At 58.7% G+C, this 19,467-nt stretch overlaps 1 protein-coding gene across 7 annotated transcripts in view; it reads right to left on the bottom strand.

The window, feature by feature from the left end:
- The window catches only part of LOC132397041 (proteasome subunit beta type-6-like), a 120,215-nt gene that overhangs the window by 80,656 nt on the left and 20,092 nt on the right, over nucleotides 1-19,467 (bottom strand). For 6 of the 7 annotated variants that reach the window (XM_059975279.1, XM_059975278.1, XM_059975280.1 and 3 more), the window contains 2 exons: nucleotides 1,906-1,987; nucleotides 329-413 (listed from right to left, as the gene is read on the bottom strand). In XM_059975279.1, coding sequence (XP_059831262.1) covers nucleotides 329-413; nucleotides 1,906-1,987 — 167 coding nt within the window. The remainder of the gene's footprint in view (nucleotides 1-328; nucleotides 414-1,905; nucleotides 1,988-19,467) is intronic. The other variant, XM_059975281.1, reaches the window with a different exon arrangement.

The following is a 19,467-nucleotide window of genomic DNA, read 5'->3' as shown; positions in this document are numbered from 1 at the left end:
CCGAGTGAGAGTCCGTGTGTCCCAGTGAGAGTCCGTGTGTCCGAGTGAGAGTCCGTGTGTCCGCGTGAGAGTCCCCGTGTCCGAGTGAGAGTCCGTGTGTCCGAGTGAGAGTCCGTGTGTCCGAGTGAGAGTCTCCGTGTCCCAGTGAGAGTCCGTGTGTCCGAGTGAGAGTCCGTGTGTCCGAGTGAGAGTCCGTGTGTCCCAGTGAGAGTCTCCGTGTGTCCCAGTGAGAGTCCGTGTGTCCGAGTGAGAGTCCGTGTGTCCGAGTCTTGTTTCTCTCGTGATTGGAGAGGGGATGGGGGGGTCATTGCTCCTAAGTACAAGTTACCTTCAGCTCTCTTTTCCATCTCAGCCTCCTCCCTGGACCGCCGGCCCGTCTCCCCGGAAAGCCTGCGCAGCCGCTTCTTCCTCTGCTGGAGAAACGCAGGATTTCAGCTCACACTCACAGAGTGAGGGAGAAGCCCAAGAGACAACGATGATACCCCCCCATGCTGAGGCTGGTGCAGGGCAGAAACCATGTCACAGGGACCACTGGACCCAGCCTGCTGTTACCATCCCACCTGTCCCAGCACCCACTGGCTCCTCACATTCCACCAGCCCCCACCTATCCCTTCCCGGTCGCTGTTCCCACTCTCCCATCTCACCTGGATCCACCCATCAGCTGCCATCTTCAGCACTTTACACCTGCTATCTCCCCCTATATTCTTGCTTTAACAGACTCCATCCCTTAGCTGCAAACACCTCTTCATACAATTATAGTAATACTATACTGGTATTGTCTTAAAAAGGATCAATGTGGGGGGAGGGGTCTGATTAAAACCTATCAAACACTGAAATGCCTGGATAGAGTGGGCACAGACAGGATACTTCCTCTAGAGAGGGAGCCTAGGACCAGAGGGCACAGTCTCAGAATAGAAGATGTCCGTTTAGAACAGAAATGAGGAGGAATTTCTTCAGCCAGGGAGTCATGAATCTGTGAAATTCATTGCACCAAGACAGCCGTAGAGGTCAAGTCATTGGGCATATTTAACTATTTCAATGAAAGTTCTGCTCATTGGGGCAGCCGCTTAATTGGGCAAAAATATACTGGTCCCGGTGTGTCCCAGTTAACTGGAAGCAGGGGAGAGAAGGGACCAGTTACAGAATCACCGGATTCCTGTTCCACTGATTTCAGACTTTCAACATCTGTAATTAAACTTAAATGCTGGATTTTTTTTTAAATCTCAAAGAAGGGAAATGAAGTCGTGGTAAAAATATCACTGGGCAGATGATCTACTTGCTGCTATGTAAGTAAAGATCCATCAATGTGGTCAACCCTTAACTGTACCTGGATGCCAGGGCACCTAAAGGGTCACACATGCTGAGATATTCATGCCCCAATGACAAATTGGTTCCTAAGGCTGCCACAGCCGGGGGTGGTAGTGGGGACAAGCTCCCACTACCTATGAAGTGCTCCAAATGGCGTGCATCGCCAATAGCCTCTGACAACCAAGTCCAACTCTTGGCCATCGCACGCAGCTTAGCCGCTAGGCATGGTGGAACTGTTTCTACGGACAAGAGAAGGGGCAAAGGTAGAACCAGTTGCCTCGGGCAGGCAGGGCTCCTCAGCCTTGGACGGCAGCTGCCTAGGAGAAGGAAATCTCTGATTTTAAACCTGCGCTACCTTGCGGACAGACCACCCATGGGAAAGGCTTCGGGAGTAAACCGCGAGGAAGAAATCCGGAGCCGGGCAACTTCACTCTGGCAATCTCTGCGACGACACTGGTGACAAGCCCTTCCCTTGGACTACCTCAGTGGCGTGGGGGGGGAGCCCGCTGCATGGCAACAGCTGGTTCTTCACACCTTCCTGCCCCCGGATCAACAGCGGCCTAGCATCAATGACAAGTTAATTCTAAAGACTCCCACCTGTGTGTGTGATCGCTGCCTGGTCTCTTCCCACTGCTGAAACTCTTCCTCGCGTGTCTCTTTATGCTTTTCCAAGTCCAATCTGCTTGTGCAGGGGAGAGAAGGAACCAGTTAGAGAATGCAGAAGCCAGAATTTTTCTGTATATTAAAATAAACTTTATTTATATTACAAAATAATTAATAAGAATAAATCTCTTTCATTCTTACATCAGTGTTCTACTACCTTTGTTGAAACAAAGAAGGACTGTTGCCACTCCTGTGCCACCCCACCGGGGTGGATCACTACTATAATTATGAAGGGGCTTGCTCATCCAACCCGGCCTCTCCCAGTCCAAATGCAGAAGCCCACCTCGCACCAAGCTTCAGTGCGTCCCTCAGCACACACTCCAGCAGCACGGAAAAAGCCAGTGAGCAGCGTTCCGCTTCGGACACTGGCAGAGCAGAGGCTGTCCTTCACTGAGCTGGTGATCTGCCACCAGCACGGAATGTGTGTGCGTGTATCTATGGCCCTGGAGACAGCCAGTACATCACAGGGTCCTCAGCCACGCCGCTGCTCAAGGGGAACTGTGACACAGGCCTTTGCAGCTTGCTCCTCACCCTCTTCACCAACCCACAGCTGACACAGAGGTGAGCAATCATCCGGTGCCGATGAGGGTCATCCTGGGGGTGGGGGGAGGTGAGCAATCATCCGGTCCCGATGACGGTCATCCTGGGGGTGGGGGGAGGTGAGCAATCATCCGGTCCCGATGACGGTCATCCTGGGGGTGGGGGGAGGTGAGCAATCATCCGGTCCTGATGACGGTCATCCAGGGGGTGGGGGGAGGAGCAATCATCCGGTCCCGATGACGGTCATCCTGGGGGTGGGGGGAGGTGAGCAATCATCCGGTCCCGATGACGGTCATCCTGGGGGTGGGGGGAGGAGCAATCATCCGGTCCCGATTACAGTCATCCTGGGGGTGGGGGGAGGAGCAATCATCCGGTCCCGATGACGGTCATCCTGGGGGTGGGGGGAGGTGAGCAATCATCCGGTCCCGATGACGGTCATCCTGGGGGTGGGGGGAGGTGAGCAATCATCCAGTCCCGATGACAGTCATCCTGGGGGTGGGGGGAGGAGCAATCATCCGGTCCCGATTACAGTCATCCTGGGGGTGGGGGGAGGAGCAATCATCCGGTCCCGATTACAGTCATCCTGGGGGTGGGGGGAGGTGAGCAATCATCCGGTCCCGATGACAGTCATCCTGTGGGTGGGGGGAGGAGCAATCATCCGGTCCCGATGACTGTCATCCTGGGGGTGGGGGGAGGTGAGCAATCATCCGGTCCCGATGACGGTCATCCTGGGGGTGGGGGGAGGTGAGCAATCATCCGGTCCCGATGACAGTCATCCTGGGGGTGGGGGGAGGTGAGCAATCATCCGGTCCCGATGACAGTCATCCTGGGGGTGGGGGGAGGTGAGCAATCATCCGGTCCCGATGACGGTCATCCTGGGGGTGGGGGGAGGAGCAATCATCCGGTCCCGATGACGGTCATCCTGGGGGTGGGGGGAGGAGCAATCATCCGGTCCCGATGACGGTCATCCTGGGGGTGGGGGGAGGGGCAATCATCCGGTCCCGATTACAGTCATCCTGGGGGTGGGGGGAGGAGCAATCATCCGGTCCCGATGACGGTCATCCTGGGGGTGGGGGGAGGTGAGCAATCATCCGGTCCCGATGACGGTCATCCTGGGGGTGGGGGGAGGAGTAATCATCCGGTCCCGATGACGGTCATCCTGGGGGTGGGGGGAGGTGAGCAATCATCCGGTCCCGATGACGGTCATCCTGGGGGTGGGGGGAGGGAAGCAATCATCCGGTCCCGATGAGGGTCATCCTGGGGGTGGGGGGAGGTGAGCAATCATCCGGTCCCGATTACAGTCATCCTGGGGGTGGGGGGAGGAGCAATCATCCGGTCCCGATGAGGGTCATCCTGGGGGTGGGGGGAGGTGAGCAATCATCCGGTCCCGATGACGGTCATCCTGGGGGTGGGGGGAGGGGCAATCATCCGGTCCCGATGACAGTCATCCTGGGGGTGGGGGGAGGTGAGCAATCATCCGGTCCCGATTACAGTCATCCTGGGGGTGGGGGGAGGTGAGCAATCATCCGGTCCCGATGACGGTCATCCTGGGGGTGGGGGGAGGAGCAATCATCCGGTCCCAATGACGGTCATCCTGGGGGTGGGGGGAGGAGCAATCATCCGGTCCCGATTACAGTCATCCTGGGGGTGGGGGGAGGTGAGCAATCATCCGGTCCCGATGACGGTCATCCTGGGGGTGGGGGGAGGAGCAATCATCCGGTCCCGATGACGGTCATCCTGGGGGTGGGGGGAGGTGAGCAATCATCCGGTCCCGATGACGGTCATCCTGGGGGTGGGGGGAGGTGAGCAATCATCCGGTCCCGATGACAGTCATCCTGGGGGTGGGGGGAGGAGCAATCATCCGGTCCCGATGACGGTCATCCTGGGGGTGGAGGGAGGTGAGCAATCATCCGGTCCCGATGACGGTCATCCTGGGGGTGGGGGGAGGTGAGCAATCATCCGGTCCCGATGACAGTCATCCTGGGGGTGGGGGGAGGTGTGCAATCAACCGGTCCCGATTACAGTCATCCTGGGGGTTGGGGGAGGAGCAATCATCCGGTCCCGATGACGGTCATCCTGGGGGTGGGGGGAGGAGCAATCATCCGGTCCCGATGACAGTCATCCTGGGGGTGGGGGGAGGTGAGCAATCATCCGGTCCCGATGACGGTCATCCTGGGGGTGGGGGGAGGTGAGCAATCATCCGCTCCCGATGACGGTCATCCTGGGGGTGGGGGGAGGAGCAATCATCCGGTCCCGATGACGGTCATCCTGGGGGTGGGGGGAGGAGCAATCATCCGGTCCCGATGACGGTCATCCTGGGGGTGGGGGGAGGAGCAATCATCCGGTCTCGATGACGGTCATCCTGGGGGTGGGGGGAGGAGCAATCATCCGGTCCCGATGACGGTCATCCTGGGGGTGGGGGGAGGTGAGCAATCATCCGGTCCCGATTACAGTCATCCTGGGGGTGGGGGGAGGTGCAATCATCCGGTCCCGATGACGGTCATCCTGGGGGTGGGGGGAGGAGCAATCATCCGGTCCCGATGACGGTCATCCTGGGGGTGGGGGGAGGAGCAATCATCCGGTCCCGATGACGGTCATCCTGGGGGTGGGGGGAGGTGAGCAATCATCCGGTCCCGATGACGGTCATCCTGGGGGTGGGGGGAGGAGCAATCATCCGGTCCCGATGACGGTCATCCTGGGGGTGGGGGGAGGTGAGCAATCATCCGGTCCCGATTACAGTCATCCTGGGGGTGGGGGGAGGTGCAATCATCCGGTCCCGATGACGGTCATCCTGGGGGTGGGGGGAGGAGCAATCATCCGGTCCCGATGACGGTCATCCTGGGGGTGGGGGGAGGAGCAATCATCCGGTCCCGATGACGGTCATCCTGGGGGTGGGGGGAGGTGAGCAATCATCCGGTCCCCATGACGGTCATCCTGGGGGTGGGGGGAGGTGAGCAATCATCCGGTCCCGATGACGGTCATCCTGGGGGTGGGGGGAGGGAAGCAATCATCCGGTCCCGATTACAGTCATCCTGGGGGTGGGGGGAGGGGCAATCATCCGGTCCCGATTACAGTCATCCTGGGGGTGGGGGGAGGTGAGCAATCATCCGGTCCCGATGACAGTCATCCTGGGGGTGGGGGGAGGTGAGCAATCATCCGGTCCCGATGACAGTCATCCTGGGGGTGGGGGGAGGAGCAATCATCCGGTCCCGATTACAGTCATCCTGGGGGTGGGGGGAGGTGAGCAATCATCCGGTCCCGATTACAGTCATCCTGGGGGTGGGGGGAGGTGCAATCATCCGGTCCCGATGACGGTCATCCTGGGGGTGGGGGGAGGAGCAATCATCCGGTCCCGATGACGGTCATCCTGGGGGTGGGGGGAGGAGCAATCATCCGGTCCCGATTACAGTCATCCTGGGGGTGGGGGGAGGTGAGCAATCATCCGGTCCCGATTACAGTCATCCTGGGGGTGGGGGGAGGTGCAATCATCCGGTCCCGATGACAGTCATCCTGGGGGTGGGGGGCGGTGAGCAATCATCCGGTCCCGATTACAGTCATCCTGGGGGTGGGGGGAGGTGAGCAATCATCCGGTCCCGATGACAGTCATCCTGGGGGTGGGGGGAGGTGAGCAATCATCCGGTCCCGATGACGGTCATCCAGGGGGTGGGGGGAGGAGCAATCATCCGGTCCCGATGACGGTCATCCTGGGGGTGGGGGGAGGAGCAATCATCCGGTCCCGATGACGGTCATCCAGGGGGTGGGGGGAGGAGCAATCATCCGGTCCCGATGACAGTCATCCTGGGGGTGGGGGGAGGTGAGCAATCATCCGGTCCCGATGACGGTCATCCTGGGGGTGGGGGGAGGTGAGCAATCATCCGGTCCCGATGACAGTCATCCTGGGGGTGGGGGGAGGAGCAATCATCCGGTCCCGATGACGGTCATCCTGGGGGTGGGGGGAGGTGAGCAATCATCCGGTCCCGATTACAGTCATCCTGGGGGTGGGGGGAGGAGCAATCATCCGGTCCCGATGACGGTCATCCTGGGGGTGGGGGGAGGAGCAATCATCCGGTCCCGATTACAGTCATCCTGGGGGTGGGGGGAGGTGAGCAATCATCCGGTCCCGATGACAGTCATCCTGGGGGTGGGGGGAGGTGAGCAATCATCCGGTGCCGATGACGGTCATCCTGGGGGTGGGGGGAGGTGAGCAATCATCCGGTCCCGATTACAGTCATCCTGTGGGTGGGGGGAGGTGAGCAATCATCCGGTCCCGATTACAGTCATCCTGGGGGTGGGGGGAGGTGAGCAATCATCCGGTCCCGATGACGGTCATCCTGGGGGTGGGGGGAGGTGAGCAATCATCCGGTCCCGATTACAGTCATCCTGGGGGTGGGGGGAGGTGCAATCATCCGGTCCCGATTACAGTCATCCTGGGGGTGGGGGGAGGAGCAATCATCCGGTCCCGATGACGGTCATCCTGGGGGTGGGGGGAGGTGAGCAATCATCCGGTCCCGATTACAGTCATCCTGGGGGTGGGGGGAGGAGCAATCATCCGGTCCCGATGACGGTCATCCTGGGGGTGGGGGGAGGTGAGCAATCATCCGGTCCCGATGACAGTCATCCTGGGGGTGGGGGGAGGAGCAATCATCCGGTCCCGATGACGGTCATCCTGGGGGTGGGGGGAGGAGCAATCATCCGGTCCCGATGACAGTCATCCTGGGGGTGGGGGGAGGAGCAATCATCCGGTCCCGATGACGGTCATCCTGGGGGTGGGGGGAGGTGAGCAATCATCCGGTCCCGATGACGGTCATCCTGGGGGTGGGGGGAGGTGAGCAATCATCCGGTCCCGATTACAGTCATCCTGGGGGTGGGGGGAGGAGCAATCATCCGGTCCCGATTACAGTCATCCTGGGGGTGGGGGGAGGAGCAATCATCCGGTCCCGATTACAGTCATCCTGGGGGTGGGGGGAGGTGAGCAATCATCCGGTCCCGATTACAGTCATCCTGGGGGTGGGGGGAGGAGCAATCATCCGGTCCCGATTACAGTCATCCTGGGGGTGGGGGGAGGAGCAATCATCCGGTCCCGATGACAGTCATCCTGGGGGTGGGGGGAGGTGAGCTATCATCCGGTCCCGATGACGGTCATCCTGGGGGTGGGGGGAGGTGAGCAATCATCCGGTCCCGATGACGGTCATCCTGGGGGTGGGGGGAGGAGCAATCATCCGGTCCCGATGACAGTCATCCTGGGGGTGGGGGGAGGTGAGCAATCATCCGGTCCCGATTACAGTCATCCTGGGGGTGGAGGGAGGTGAGCAATCATCCGGTCCCGATGACGGTCATCCTGGGGGTGGGGGGAGGTGAGCAATCATCCGGTCCCGATGACGGTCATCCTGGGGGTGGGGGGAGGTGAGCAATCATCCGGTCCCGATGACGGTCATCCTGGGGGTGGGGGGAGGGAAGCAATCATCCGGTCCCGATGACGGTCATCCTGGGGGTGGGGGGGAGGAGCAATCATCCGGTCCCGATTACAGTCATCCTGGGGGTGGAGGGAGGTGAGCAATCATCCGGTCCCGATGACGGTCATCCTGGGGGTGGGGGGAGGTGAGCAATCATCCGGTCCCGATTACAGTCATCCTGGGGGTGGGGGGAGGAGCAATCATCCGGTCCCGATTACAGTCATCCTGGGGGTGGGGGGAGGTGAGCAATCATCCGGTCCCGATGACGGTCATCCTGGGGGTGGGGGGAGGTGAGCAATCATCTGGTCCCGATTACAGTCATCCTGGGGGTGGGGGGAGGAGCAATCATCCGGTCCCGATGACGGTCATCCTGGGGGTGGGGGGAGGTGAGCAATCATCCGGTCCCGATGACGGTCATCCTGTGGGTGGGGGGAGGAGCAATCATCCGGTCCCGATGACGGTCATCCTGGGGGTGGGGGGAGGTGAGCAATCATCCGGTCCCGATGACGGTCATCCTGGGGGTGGGGGGAGGTGAGCAATCATCCGGTCCCGATTACAGTCATCCTGGGGGTGGGGGGAGGTGAGCAATCATCCGGTCCCGATGACGGTCATCCTGGGGGTGGGGGGAGGTGAGCAATCATCCGGTCCCGATTACAGTCATCCTGGGGGTGGGGGGAGGAGCAATCATCCGGTCCCGATGACAGTCATCCTGGGGGTGGGGGGAGGAGCAATCATCCGGTCCCGATGACGGTCATCCTGGGGGTGGGGGGAGGTGAGCAATCATCCGGTCCCGATGACGGTCATCCTGGGGGTGGGGGGAGGTGAGCAATCATCCGGTCCCGATGACGGTCATCCTGGGGGTGGGGGGAGGTGAGCAATCATCCGGTCCCGATGACGGTCATCCTGGGGGTGGGGGGAGGTGAGCAATCATCCGGTCCTGATGACGGTCATCCAGGGGGTGGGGGGAGGAGCAATCATCCGGTCCCGATGACGGTCATCCTGGGGGTGGGGGGAGGTGAGCAATCATCCGGTCCCGATGACGGTCATCCTGGGGGTGGGGGGAGGAGCAATCATCCGGTCCCGATTACAGTCATCCTGGGGGTGGGGGGAGGAGCAATCATCCGGTCCCGATGACGGTCATCCTGGGGGTGGGGGGGAGGTGAGCAATCATCCGGTCCCGATGACGGTCATCCTGGGGGTGGGGGGAGGTGAGCAATCATCCAGTCCCGATGACAGTCATCCTGGGGGTGGGGGGAGGAGCAATCATCCGGTCCCGATTACAGTCATCCTGGGGGTGGGGGGAGGAGCAATCATCCGGTCCCGATTACAGTCATCCTGGGGGTGGGGGGAGGTGAGCAATCATCCGGTCCCGATGACAGTCATCCTGTGGGTGGGGGGAGGAGCAATCATCCGGTCCCGATGACTGTCATCCTGGGGGTGGGGGGAGGTGAGCAATCATCCGGTCCCGATGACGGTCATCCTGGGGGTGGGGGGGAGGTGAGCAATCATCCGGTCCCGATGACAGTCATCCTGGGGGTGGGGGGAGGTGAGCAATCATCCGGTCCCGATGACAGTCATCCTGGGGGTGGGGGGAGGTGAGCAATCATCCGGTCCCGATGACGGTCATCCTGGGGGTGGGGGGAGGAGCAATCATCCGGTCCCGATGACGGTCATCCTGGGGGTGGGGGGAGGAGCAATCATCCGGTCCCGATGACGGTCATCCTGGGGGTGGGGGGAGGGGCAATCATCCGGTCCCGATTACAGTCATCCTGGGGGTGGGGGGAGGAGCAATCATCCGGTCCCGATGACGGTCATCCTGGGGGTGGGGGGAGGTGAGCAATCATCCGGTCCCGATGACGGTCATCCTGGGGGTGGGGGGAGGAGTAATCATCCGGTCCCGATGACGGTCATCCTGGGGGTGGGGGGAGGTGAGCAATCATCCGGTCCCGATGACGGTCATCCTGGGGGTGGGGGGAAGGGAAGCAATCATCCGGTCCCGATGAGGGTCATCCTGGGGGTGGGGGGAGGTGAGCAATCATCCGGTCCCGATTACAGTCATCCTGGGGGTGGGGGGAGGAGCAATCATCCGGTCCCGATGAGGGTCATCCTGGGGGTGGGGGGAGGTGAGCAATCATCCGGTCCCGATGACGGTCATCCTGGGGGTGGGGGGAGGGGCAATCATCCGGTCCCGATGACAGTCATCCTGGGGGTGGGGGGAGGTGAGCAATCATCCGGTCCCGATTACAGTCATCCTGGGGGTGGGGGGAGGTGAGCAATCATCCGGTCCCGATGACGGTCATCCTGGGGGTGGGGGGAGGAGCAATCATCCGGTCCCAATGACGGTCATCCTGGGGGTGGGGGGAGGAGCAATCATCCGGTCCCGATTACAGTCATCCTGGGGGTGGGGGGAGGTGAGCAATCATCCGGTCCCGATGACGGTCATCCTGGGGGTGGGGGGAGGAGCAATCATCCGGTCCCGATGACGGTCATCCTGGGGGTGGGGGGGAGGTGAGCAATCATCCGGTCCCGATGACGGTCATCCTGGGGGTGGGGGGAGGTGAGCAATCATCCGGTCCCGATGACAGTCATCCTGGGGGTGGGGGGAGGAGCAATCATCCGGTCCCGATGACGGTCATCCTGGGGGTGGAGGGAGGTGAGCAATCATCCGGTCCCGATGACGGTCATCCTGGGGGTGGGGGGAGGTGAGCAATCATCCGGTCCCGATGACAGTCATCCTGGGGGTGGGGGGAGGTGTGCAATCAACCGGTCCCGATTACAGTCATCCTGGGGGTTGGGGGAGGAGCAATCATCCGGTCCCGATGACGGTCATCCTGGGGGTGGGGGGAGGAGCAATCATCCGGTCCCGATGACAGTCATCCTGGGGGTGGGGGGAGGTGAGCAATCATCCGGTCCCGATGACGGTCATCCTGGGGGTGGGGGGAGGTGAGCAATCATCCGCTCCCGATGACGGTCATCCTGGGGGTGGGGGGAGGAGCAATCATCCGGTCCCGATGACGGTCATCCTGGGGGTGGGGGGAGGAGCAATCATCCGGTCCCGATGACGGTCATCCTGGGGGTGGGGGGAGGAGCAATCATCCGGTCTCGATGACGGTCATCCTGGGGGTGGGGGGAGGAGCAATCATCCGGTCCCGATGACGGTCATCCTGGGGGTGGGGGGAGGTGAGCAATCATCCGGTCCCGATTACAGTCATCCTGGGGGTGGGGGGAGGTGCAATCATCCGGTCCCGATGACGGTCATCCTGGGGGTGGGGGGAGGAGCAATCATCCGGTCCCGATGACGGTCATCCTGGGGGTGGGGGGAGGAGCAATCATCCGGTACCGATGACGGTCATCCTGGGGGTGGGGGGAGGTGAGCAATCATCCGGTCCCGATGACGGTCATCCTGGGGGGTGGGGGGAGGAGCAATCATCCGGTCCCGATGACGGTCATCCTGGGGGTGGGGGGAGGTGAGCAATCATCCGGTCCCGATTACAGTCATCCTGGGGGTGGGGGGGAGGTGCAATCATCCGGTCCCGATGACGGTCATCCTGGGGGTGGGGGGAGGAGCAATCATCCGGTCCCGATGACGGTCATCCTGGGGGTGGGGGGAGGAGCAATCATCCGGTCCCCATGACGGTCATCCTGGGGGTGGGGGGAGGTGAGCAATCATCCGGTCCCGATGACGGTCATCCTGGGGGTGGGGGGAGGGAAGCAATCATCCGGTCCCGATTACAGTCATCCTGGGGGTGGGGGGAGGGGCAATCATCCGGTCCCGATTACAGTCATCCTGGGGGTGGGGGGAGGTGAGCAATCATCCGGTCCCGATGACAGTCATCCTGGGGGTGGGGGGAGGTGAGCAATCATCCGGTCCCGATGACAGTCATCCTGGGGGTGGGGGGAGGAGCAATCATCCGGTCCCGATTACAGTCATCCTGGGGGTGGGGGGAGGTGAGCAATCATCCGGTCCCGATTACAGTCATCCTGGGGGTGGGGGGAGGTGCAATCATCCGGTCCCGATGACGGTCATCCTGGGGGTGGGGGGAGGAGCAATCATCCGGTCCCGATGACGGTCATCCTGGGGGTGGGGGGAGGAGCAATCATCCGGTCCCGATTACAGTCATCCTGGGGGTGGGGGGAGGTGAGCAATCATCCGGTCCCGATTACAGTCATCCTGGGGGTGGGGGGAGGTGCAATCATCCGGTCCCGATGACAGTCATCCTGGGGGTGGGGGGCGGTGAGCAATCATCCGGTCCCGATTACAGTCATCCTGGGGGTGGGGGGAGGTGAGCAATCATCCGGTCCCGATGACAGTCATCCTGGGGGTGGGGGGAGGTGAGCAATCATCCGGTCCCGATGACGGTCATCCAGGGGGTGGGGGGAGGAGCAATCATCCGGTCCCGATGACGGTCATCCTGGGGGTGGGGGGAGGAGCAATCATCCGGTCCCGATGACGGTCATCCAGGGGGTGGGGGGAGGAGCAATCATCCGGTCCCGATGACAGTCATCCTGGGGGTGGGGGGAGGTGAGCAATCATCCGGTCCCGATGACGGTCATCCTGGGGGTGGGGGGAGGTGAGCAATCATCCGGTCCCGATGACAGTCATCCTGGGGGTGGGGGGGAGGAGCAATCATCCGGTCCCGATGACGGTCATCCTGGGGGTGGGGGGAGGTGAGCAATCATCCGGTCCCGATTACAGTCATCCTGGGGGTGGGGGGAGGAGCAATCATCCGGTCCCGATGACGGTCATCCTGGGGGTGGGGGGAGGAGCAATCATCCGGTCCCGATTACAGTCATCCTGGGGGTGGGGGGAGGTGAGCAATCATCCGGTCCCGATGACAGTCATCCTGGGGGTGGGGGGAGGTGAGCAATCATCCGGTGCCGATGACGGTCATCCTGGGGGTGGGGGGAGGTGAGCAATCATCCGGTCCCGATTACAGTCATCCTGTGGGTGGGGGGAGGTGAGCAATCATCCGGTCCCGATTACAGTCATCCTGGGGGTGGGGGGAGGTGAGCAATCATCCGGTCCCGATGACGGTCATCCTGGGGGTGGGGGGAGGTGAGCAATCATCCGGTCCCGATTACAGTCATCCTGGGGGTGGGGGGAGGTGCAATCATCCGGTCCCGATTACAGTCATCCTGGGGGTGGGGGGAGGAGCAATCATCCGGTCCCGATGACGGTCATCCTGGGGGTGGGGGGAGGTGAGCAATCATCCGGTCCCGATTACAGTCATCCTGGGGGTGGGGGGAGGAGCAATCATCCGGTCCCGATGACGGTCATCCTGGGGGTGGGGGGAGGTGAGCAATCATCCGGTCCCGATGACAGTCATCCTGGGGGTGGGGGGAGGAGCAATCATCCGGTCCCGATGACGGTCATCCTGGGGGTGGGGGGAGGAGCAATCATCCGGTCCCGATGACAGTCATCCTGGGGGTGGGGGGAGGAGCAATCATCCGGTCCCGATGACGGTCATCCTGGGGGTGGGGGGAGGTGAGCAATCATCCGGTCCCGATGACGGTCATCCTGGGGGTGGGGGGAGGTGAGCAATCATCCGGTCCCGATTACAGTCATCCTGGGGGTGGGGGGAGGAGCAATCATCCGGTCCCGATTACAGTCATCCTGGGGGTGGGGGGAGGAGCAATCATCCGGTCCCGATTACAGTCATCCTGGGGGTGGGGGGAGGTGAGCAATCATCCGGTCCCGATTACAGTCATCCTGGGGGTGGGGGGGAGGAGCAATCATCCGGTCCCGATTACAGTCATCCTGGGGGTGGGGGGAGGAGCAATCATCCGGTCCCGATGACAGTCATCCTGGGGGTGGGGGGAGGTGAGCTATCATCCGGTCCCGATGACGGTCATCCTGGGGGTGGGGGGAGGTGAGCAATCATCCGGTCCCGATGACGGTCATCCTGGGGGTGGGGGGAGGAGCAATCATCCGGTCCCGATGACAGTCATCCTGGGGGTGGGGGGAGGTGAGCAATCATCCGGTCCCGATTACAGTCATCCTGGGGGTGGAGGGAGGTGAGCAATCATCCGGTCCCGATGACGGTCATCCTGGGGGTGGGGGGAGGTGAGCAATCATCCGGTCCCGATGACGGTCATCCTGGGGGTGGGGGGGAGGTGAGCAATCATCCGGTCCCGATGACGGTCATCCTGGGGGTGGGGGGAGGGAAGCAATCATCCGGTCCCGATGACGGTCATCCTGGGGGTGGGGGGAGGAGCAATCATCCGGTCCCGATTACAGTCATCCTGGGGGTGGAGGGAGGTGAGCAATCATCCGGTCCCGATGACGGTCATCCTGGGGGTGGGGGGAGGTGAGCAATCATCCGGTCCCGATTACAGTCATCCTGGGGGTGGGGGGAGGAGCAATCATCCGGTCCCGATTACAGTCATCCTGGGGGTGGGGGGAGGTGAGCAATCATCCGGTCCCGATGACGGTCATCCTGGGGGTGGGGGGAGGTGAGCAATCATCTGGTCCCGATTACAGTCATCCTGGGGGTGGGGGGAGGAGCAATCATCCGGTCCCGATGACGGTCATCCTGGGGGTGGGGGGAGGTGAGCAATCATCCGGTCCCGATGACGGTCATCCTGTGGGTGGGGGGAGGAGCAATCATCCGGTCCCGATGACGGTCGTCATCCTGGGGGTGGGGGGAGGTGAGCAATCATCCGTCCCGATGACGGTCATCCTGGGGGTGGGGGGAGGTGAGCAATCATCCGGTCCCGATTACAGTCATCCTGGGGGTGGGGGGAGGTGAGCAATCATCCGGTCCCGATGACGGTCATCCTGGGGGTGGGGGGAGGTGAGGCAATCATCCGGTCCCGATTACAGTCATCCTGGGGGTGGGGGGAGGAGCAATCATCCGGTCCCGATGACAGTCATCCTGGGGGTGGGGGGAGGAGCAATCATCCGGTCCCGATGACGGTCATCCTGGGGGTGGGGGGAGGTGAGCAATCATCCGGTCCCGATGACGGTCATCCTGGGGGTGGGGGGAGGTGAGCAATCATCCGGTCCCGATGACAGTCATCCTGGGGGTGGGGGGAGGAGCAATCATCCGGTCCCGATTACAGTCATCCTGGGGGTGGGGGAGGAGCAATCATCCGGTCCCGATTACAGTCATCCTGCGGGCAGCACGGGGGAGGGGGGCGTGGGAGGGATGTTGGTCTGGGCACACAGAAAGGACCTGACTGGCAGAGACAGAAACGTCAAGTGTCCAGATTGGCAGTCCAGCTCACACCCCACCCCCCACCTCCGACTCCTGCCCGAGTTGCCACTTCCTCCCCCTCCCCAAGGCATCCACCTCTCCATACAGGTGGTCCTGCTTTAATCCAACTTTTATAATCCTAAGAAACTGTCTTCCAATCCAGAAGAAGGGTCTCGGCCTGAAACACTGACTATTCATTCATTTCTATAGTTGCTGCCTCCAGCATTTTGCGTGTGCCTCCTTTTAGAAGCAATCACATCATAAAAACAATACTGTCAATGAGGAAGAAGGGAATTTCAGGCTGGAGCAGGGGTTCCCAACTTTTTTTATGTCATGGAACCCTACCATAAACTGAAGGGTCAATGGACCCCAGCTTGGGAACTCCGGGGCTAGAGAGTTCCAGACCTGCAGTACCAAAGCGATTTTTCTGCAGGAGTTTCAAAAGATTAAAGATTTATTTCATTTGTCACATGTAGATCAAGATATTGAGTGAAATGTGTTAATGACCAACACACTCTGAGGGTGTGCAGGGGGCAGTCCGCTAGTGACGAGATGGCGTGCCCACGACTCACCAACCCTAACCCTTACGTCTTTTTGGATTGTAGGGGGAAACCGGAGCATGCAAAGAGAATCCATGCAATCACAGGGAGAACGTACAAACTCCTTTCATAGAGTGGCGAGAAATGAAGCCCAATTGCTGGCACTATAAAGAGTTACATTAACCTTACACTACTGTGCTGTCCTGGCGTGTTTACAAGTTTATATATTTCATTATGGCAAGCTAAAAATACCTAAAATATGTTACCTAAAATGGAAACCTATAGAACAAGATGGCATCATTGTGAGCTGTAGTGGCACGTCTGGAGATATGCATGACCCCTAAGATTAGATACCCATAAAGGATGCCTTCCTCCTTTCAGACCTGGTGTCTCTGTTGCTAAATGACGTGTCTAGTCCGAAGGTCATCGGAGGGAGGAAGGTACAGGCCAGTACCACTAGGGGATGGAAATCAGATCTTCAAACGTATAAACAGAGGTAACTTCTTGTTGCAGTAGGGAAATCTCTTAGACTGATGCAAGGGAAGAGTTCATTTTGATGCCTCCTTGGCACATGCTAAAATGTCTAACACAAAATGGAAGTTTGAAAACAAAATGGTGTTAGCTATTTTGAGAAGGTGCTGAGAAAAGTACAAGGGAACCAGTCCACAGTGTTGGAGACTGCCATTCACCACAGGCCGGACTTCCCGGTAGCCAAACACTTAATTCCGATTCCCATCCTCGTTCCAGTGGGTCAGTCCTTGGCCTCCCCTTGTGCCACGATGAGGGCACCCTCAGGGTGATGGAGCCTCCAACCTGATTTGCATGAATATCATTTTCTCCTTCTGGGAAACAAATTTCAACACCTCTTCCTCTATTCCCCACTCTGACCCTTTACCTCTTCTCACCTGCCTATTACTCCCCCCTGGGTCCCCTCCTCCTTTCCTTTCTCCAATGGTCCACTCTCCTCTCCTATCAGATTCCTTACCGGTCACCCCTTGACCTTCCCCACCCATTTACCCATCACCTTTCAGCCAGCCTCCTTCCCCTCCTTTTTATTCTGGCATGTTCCCCCTTCCTTCCCAGTCCTGAGGAAAGGTCTCAGGCCGAAATGTCGACTGTTTAATAATTTCCATAGATGCTGAGCTCCTGCAGTATTCTGTGCGTGTTGCAGTCCATAACAACGTTTTGAAAACTTCGTGTGAGTACAATCTGGAGAGTGGGTAATAGTGAAAAACCAGGTTTGTCTGAAGATGATTCTGCAGGTGCAAATACCACCTGCTGCTTACAATCCTAAAGTAAATAGGGAATCAGGGCAAATAGCCCTGAAGGGTATAAAAAGGGGCATTTTCTTTGTGCAAGTGGGAATCTTCACTGAGGCTGGGCCGCAACGAGACAGAGAGAGAGGGGAAAGCTGTTGCACTTCCCTCCAGCAGTTTATTGTCTGGTGTGGCTTAGAGATTGGTTGATAAGTATTTAACTCCTTTACTACATTAGTAATCATTTTTTTTACTGTATTTTATACTTTATATAACTGTACTGTAATTAGGGTGGTGGGGTGGAGATACGTCTCTACCAAAGGTGTAATGCATTCCTTCCCTCCGCTAGCCTGCAGGTCAGCCCTGGGTGAGGTGTAGCTTCACTTCAGTTCTTCCCTCTGATCAGGGTCACGTGAATCACGTGGTGGACGTTCAACCAGCGGCTAATGCACATCACGGGTCCTGGTTCTTCCCTCTGATCAGGGTCACGTGAATCACGTGGTGGACGTTCAACCAGCGGCTAATGCACATCACGGGTCCTGGTTCTTCCCTCTGATCAGGGTCACGTGAATCACGTGGTGGACGTTCAACCAGCGGCTAATGCACATCACGGGTCCTGGTTCTTCCCTCTGATCAGGGTCACGTGAATCACGTGGTGGACGTTCAACCAGCGGCTAATGCACATCACGGGTCCTGGTTCTTCCCTCTGATCAGGGTCACGTGAATCACGTGGTGGACGTTCAACCAGCGGCTAATGCACATCACGGGTCCTGGTTCTTCCCTCTGATCAGGGTCACGTGAATCACGTGGTGGACGTTCAACCAGCGGCTAATGCACATCACGGGTCCTGGTTCTGTGACCACTGATGACATGCAGACAGTCTCTGATGGATTGAGAATGGCTGCGATGCTCACACATTCATTCCTGTAGTTCTGATCAAAAACATCCACAATCTGGGCTTCTGTACCTCCCTGTACAAATGGATCCTCGCTTCCTAACCGGAAGACCATAATCTACGGGGATTGGAAATAGCATCTCCTCCTTGCTGACGATCAACACTGACACACCTCAGAGGTGTGTGCTTAGCCCACTGCTCTACTCTCTCTATACCCATGACAGATGCCACATCGATACGACAAAGGCAAAAGTGAGTGCATGAAACAACATCCTGAATAAGCTCACTAACACAAAAACACAAGCTGGAAAACATTGCGAGCCAGTGCACTTAAAAACGCTAACACGAGGAAATCTGCAGATGCTGGAAATTCAAACAACACACACAACATGCTGGTAGAAAACAGCAGGCCAGGCAGCATCTATAGGGAGAAGCACTGTCGACGTTTCGGGCCGAGACCCTTCGTCAGGACTAACTGAAAGGAGAGATAGTAAGAGATTTGAAAGGGTGAAGGGGAGGTCCGAAATGATGGGAGAAGACAGGTTTGGGGGGGGGGGGGGTGGTGAAGTTAAGAGCTGGAAAGGTGATTGGCAAAAGTGATACACAGCTGGAGAAGAGAAAGGATCATGGGAGGTTATTACAACTGAGCAACCCGCAAGTGCCTTAACAGACTTGGGACTGGTGTAGGTCGTTCAAAGGTGTCACTAAGCAAATTGGGATATACAACCAGCCCGACAACTTGTGAATGCGGAACTGAGCCACAAACTCTGCAACATCTCCTGCAAGGCCCATCGCTAGAGGAACCCTGTACGGTTGCAGATCTTGCTGAATTCAACAACAAGGCGTAAAAATGTGTCCAGTTCTGGCTGGGCCACATATAGACTGCCAGTGGACACAATAAGAAGAAGAAGAAGAAGACTGTGTGGCTACGCACAACACAAATGCCATCTATAAATTTGCTGACGATTCACTATAGTTGGTAATATTTCTGATGGTGACAAGAGGTTGTACATGAGTGAGATACAGTATATCAGCTAGCTGAGTGGCATTGCAGCAAAAACCTTGCACTCAACATCAGTAAGACCAAAGAGCTGATGGTGGATTAGAGAGTACACAACATTCCTCAGAGCGATCAGAAGTGGAAAGAGTGAGCAATTCCAAGTTCCTGGGTGTCAGTTTCAATGAGGATCTTAACTGGACCCAACACATCGATGCAGCAAAAAAGACGCAAAGACATTTCACTAGGAGTTTGAGACTTGGTTTGTTACCTAAAACACTCTCAAATTTCTACAGACGTACAGTGGAGAGCTGGCTGTGTCATTGTCTGATATCGGGGGTGGGGTTGCTACTGCACAGGATCAAAATAAGCTGTAGAGAGTTGTAAACTTAGTCAGCTCCATCATGGGCAAGTAGCCCCCATAGTAAGCAGGACATCTTCAAGGAGCGTTGTCTCAAAAAGGCATCATTAAGGACCCCCACCACCCAGGACGTGCCCTCTTCGCATTGCTACCTTCAGGAAGGAGGTGCAGGAGCCTAAAGACACACACTCAATGATTCAGGAACAGCCTCTTCCCCTCTGCCATCAGATTTCTGAATGGACATTAAACCCAAGAACAT

Source organism: Hypanus sabinus, chromosome 7 (genome assembly GCF_030144855.1).
Source record: "Hypanus sabinus isolate sHypSab1 chromosome 7, sHypSab1.hap1, whole genome shotgun sequence".
Taxonomy (NCBI): Eukaryota; Metazoa; Chordata; class Chondrichthyes; order Myliobatiformes; family Dasyatidae; genus Hypanus; species Hypanus sabinus.
The sequence above is the reverse complement of the archived record's forward strand: the minus strand, read 5'-3'. Positions and strand labels throughout refer to the sequence as shown.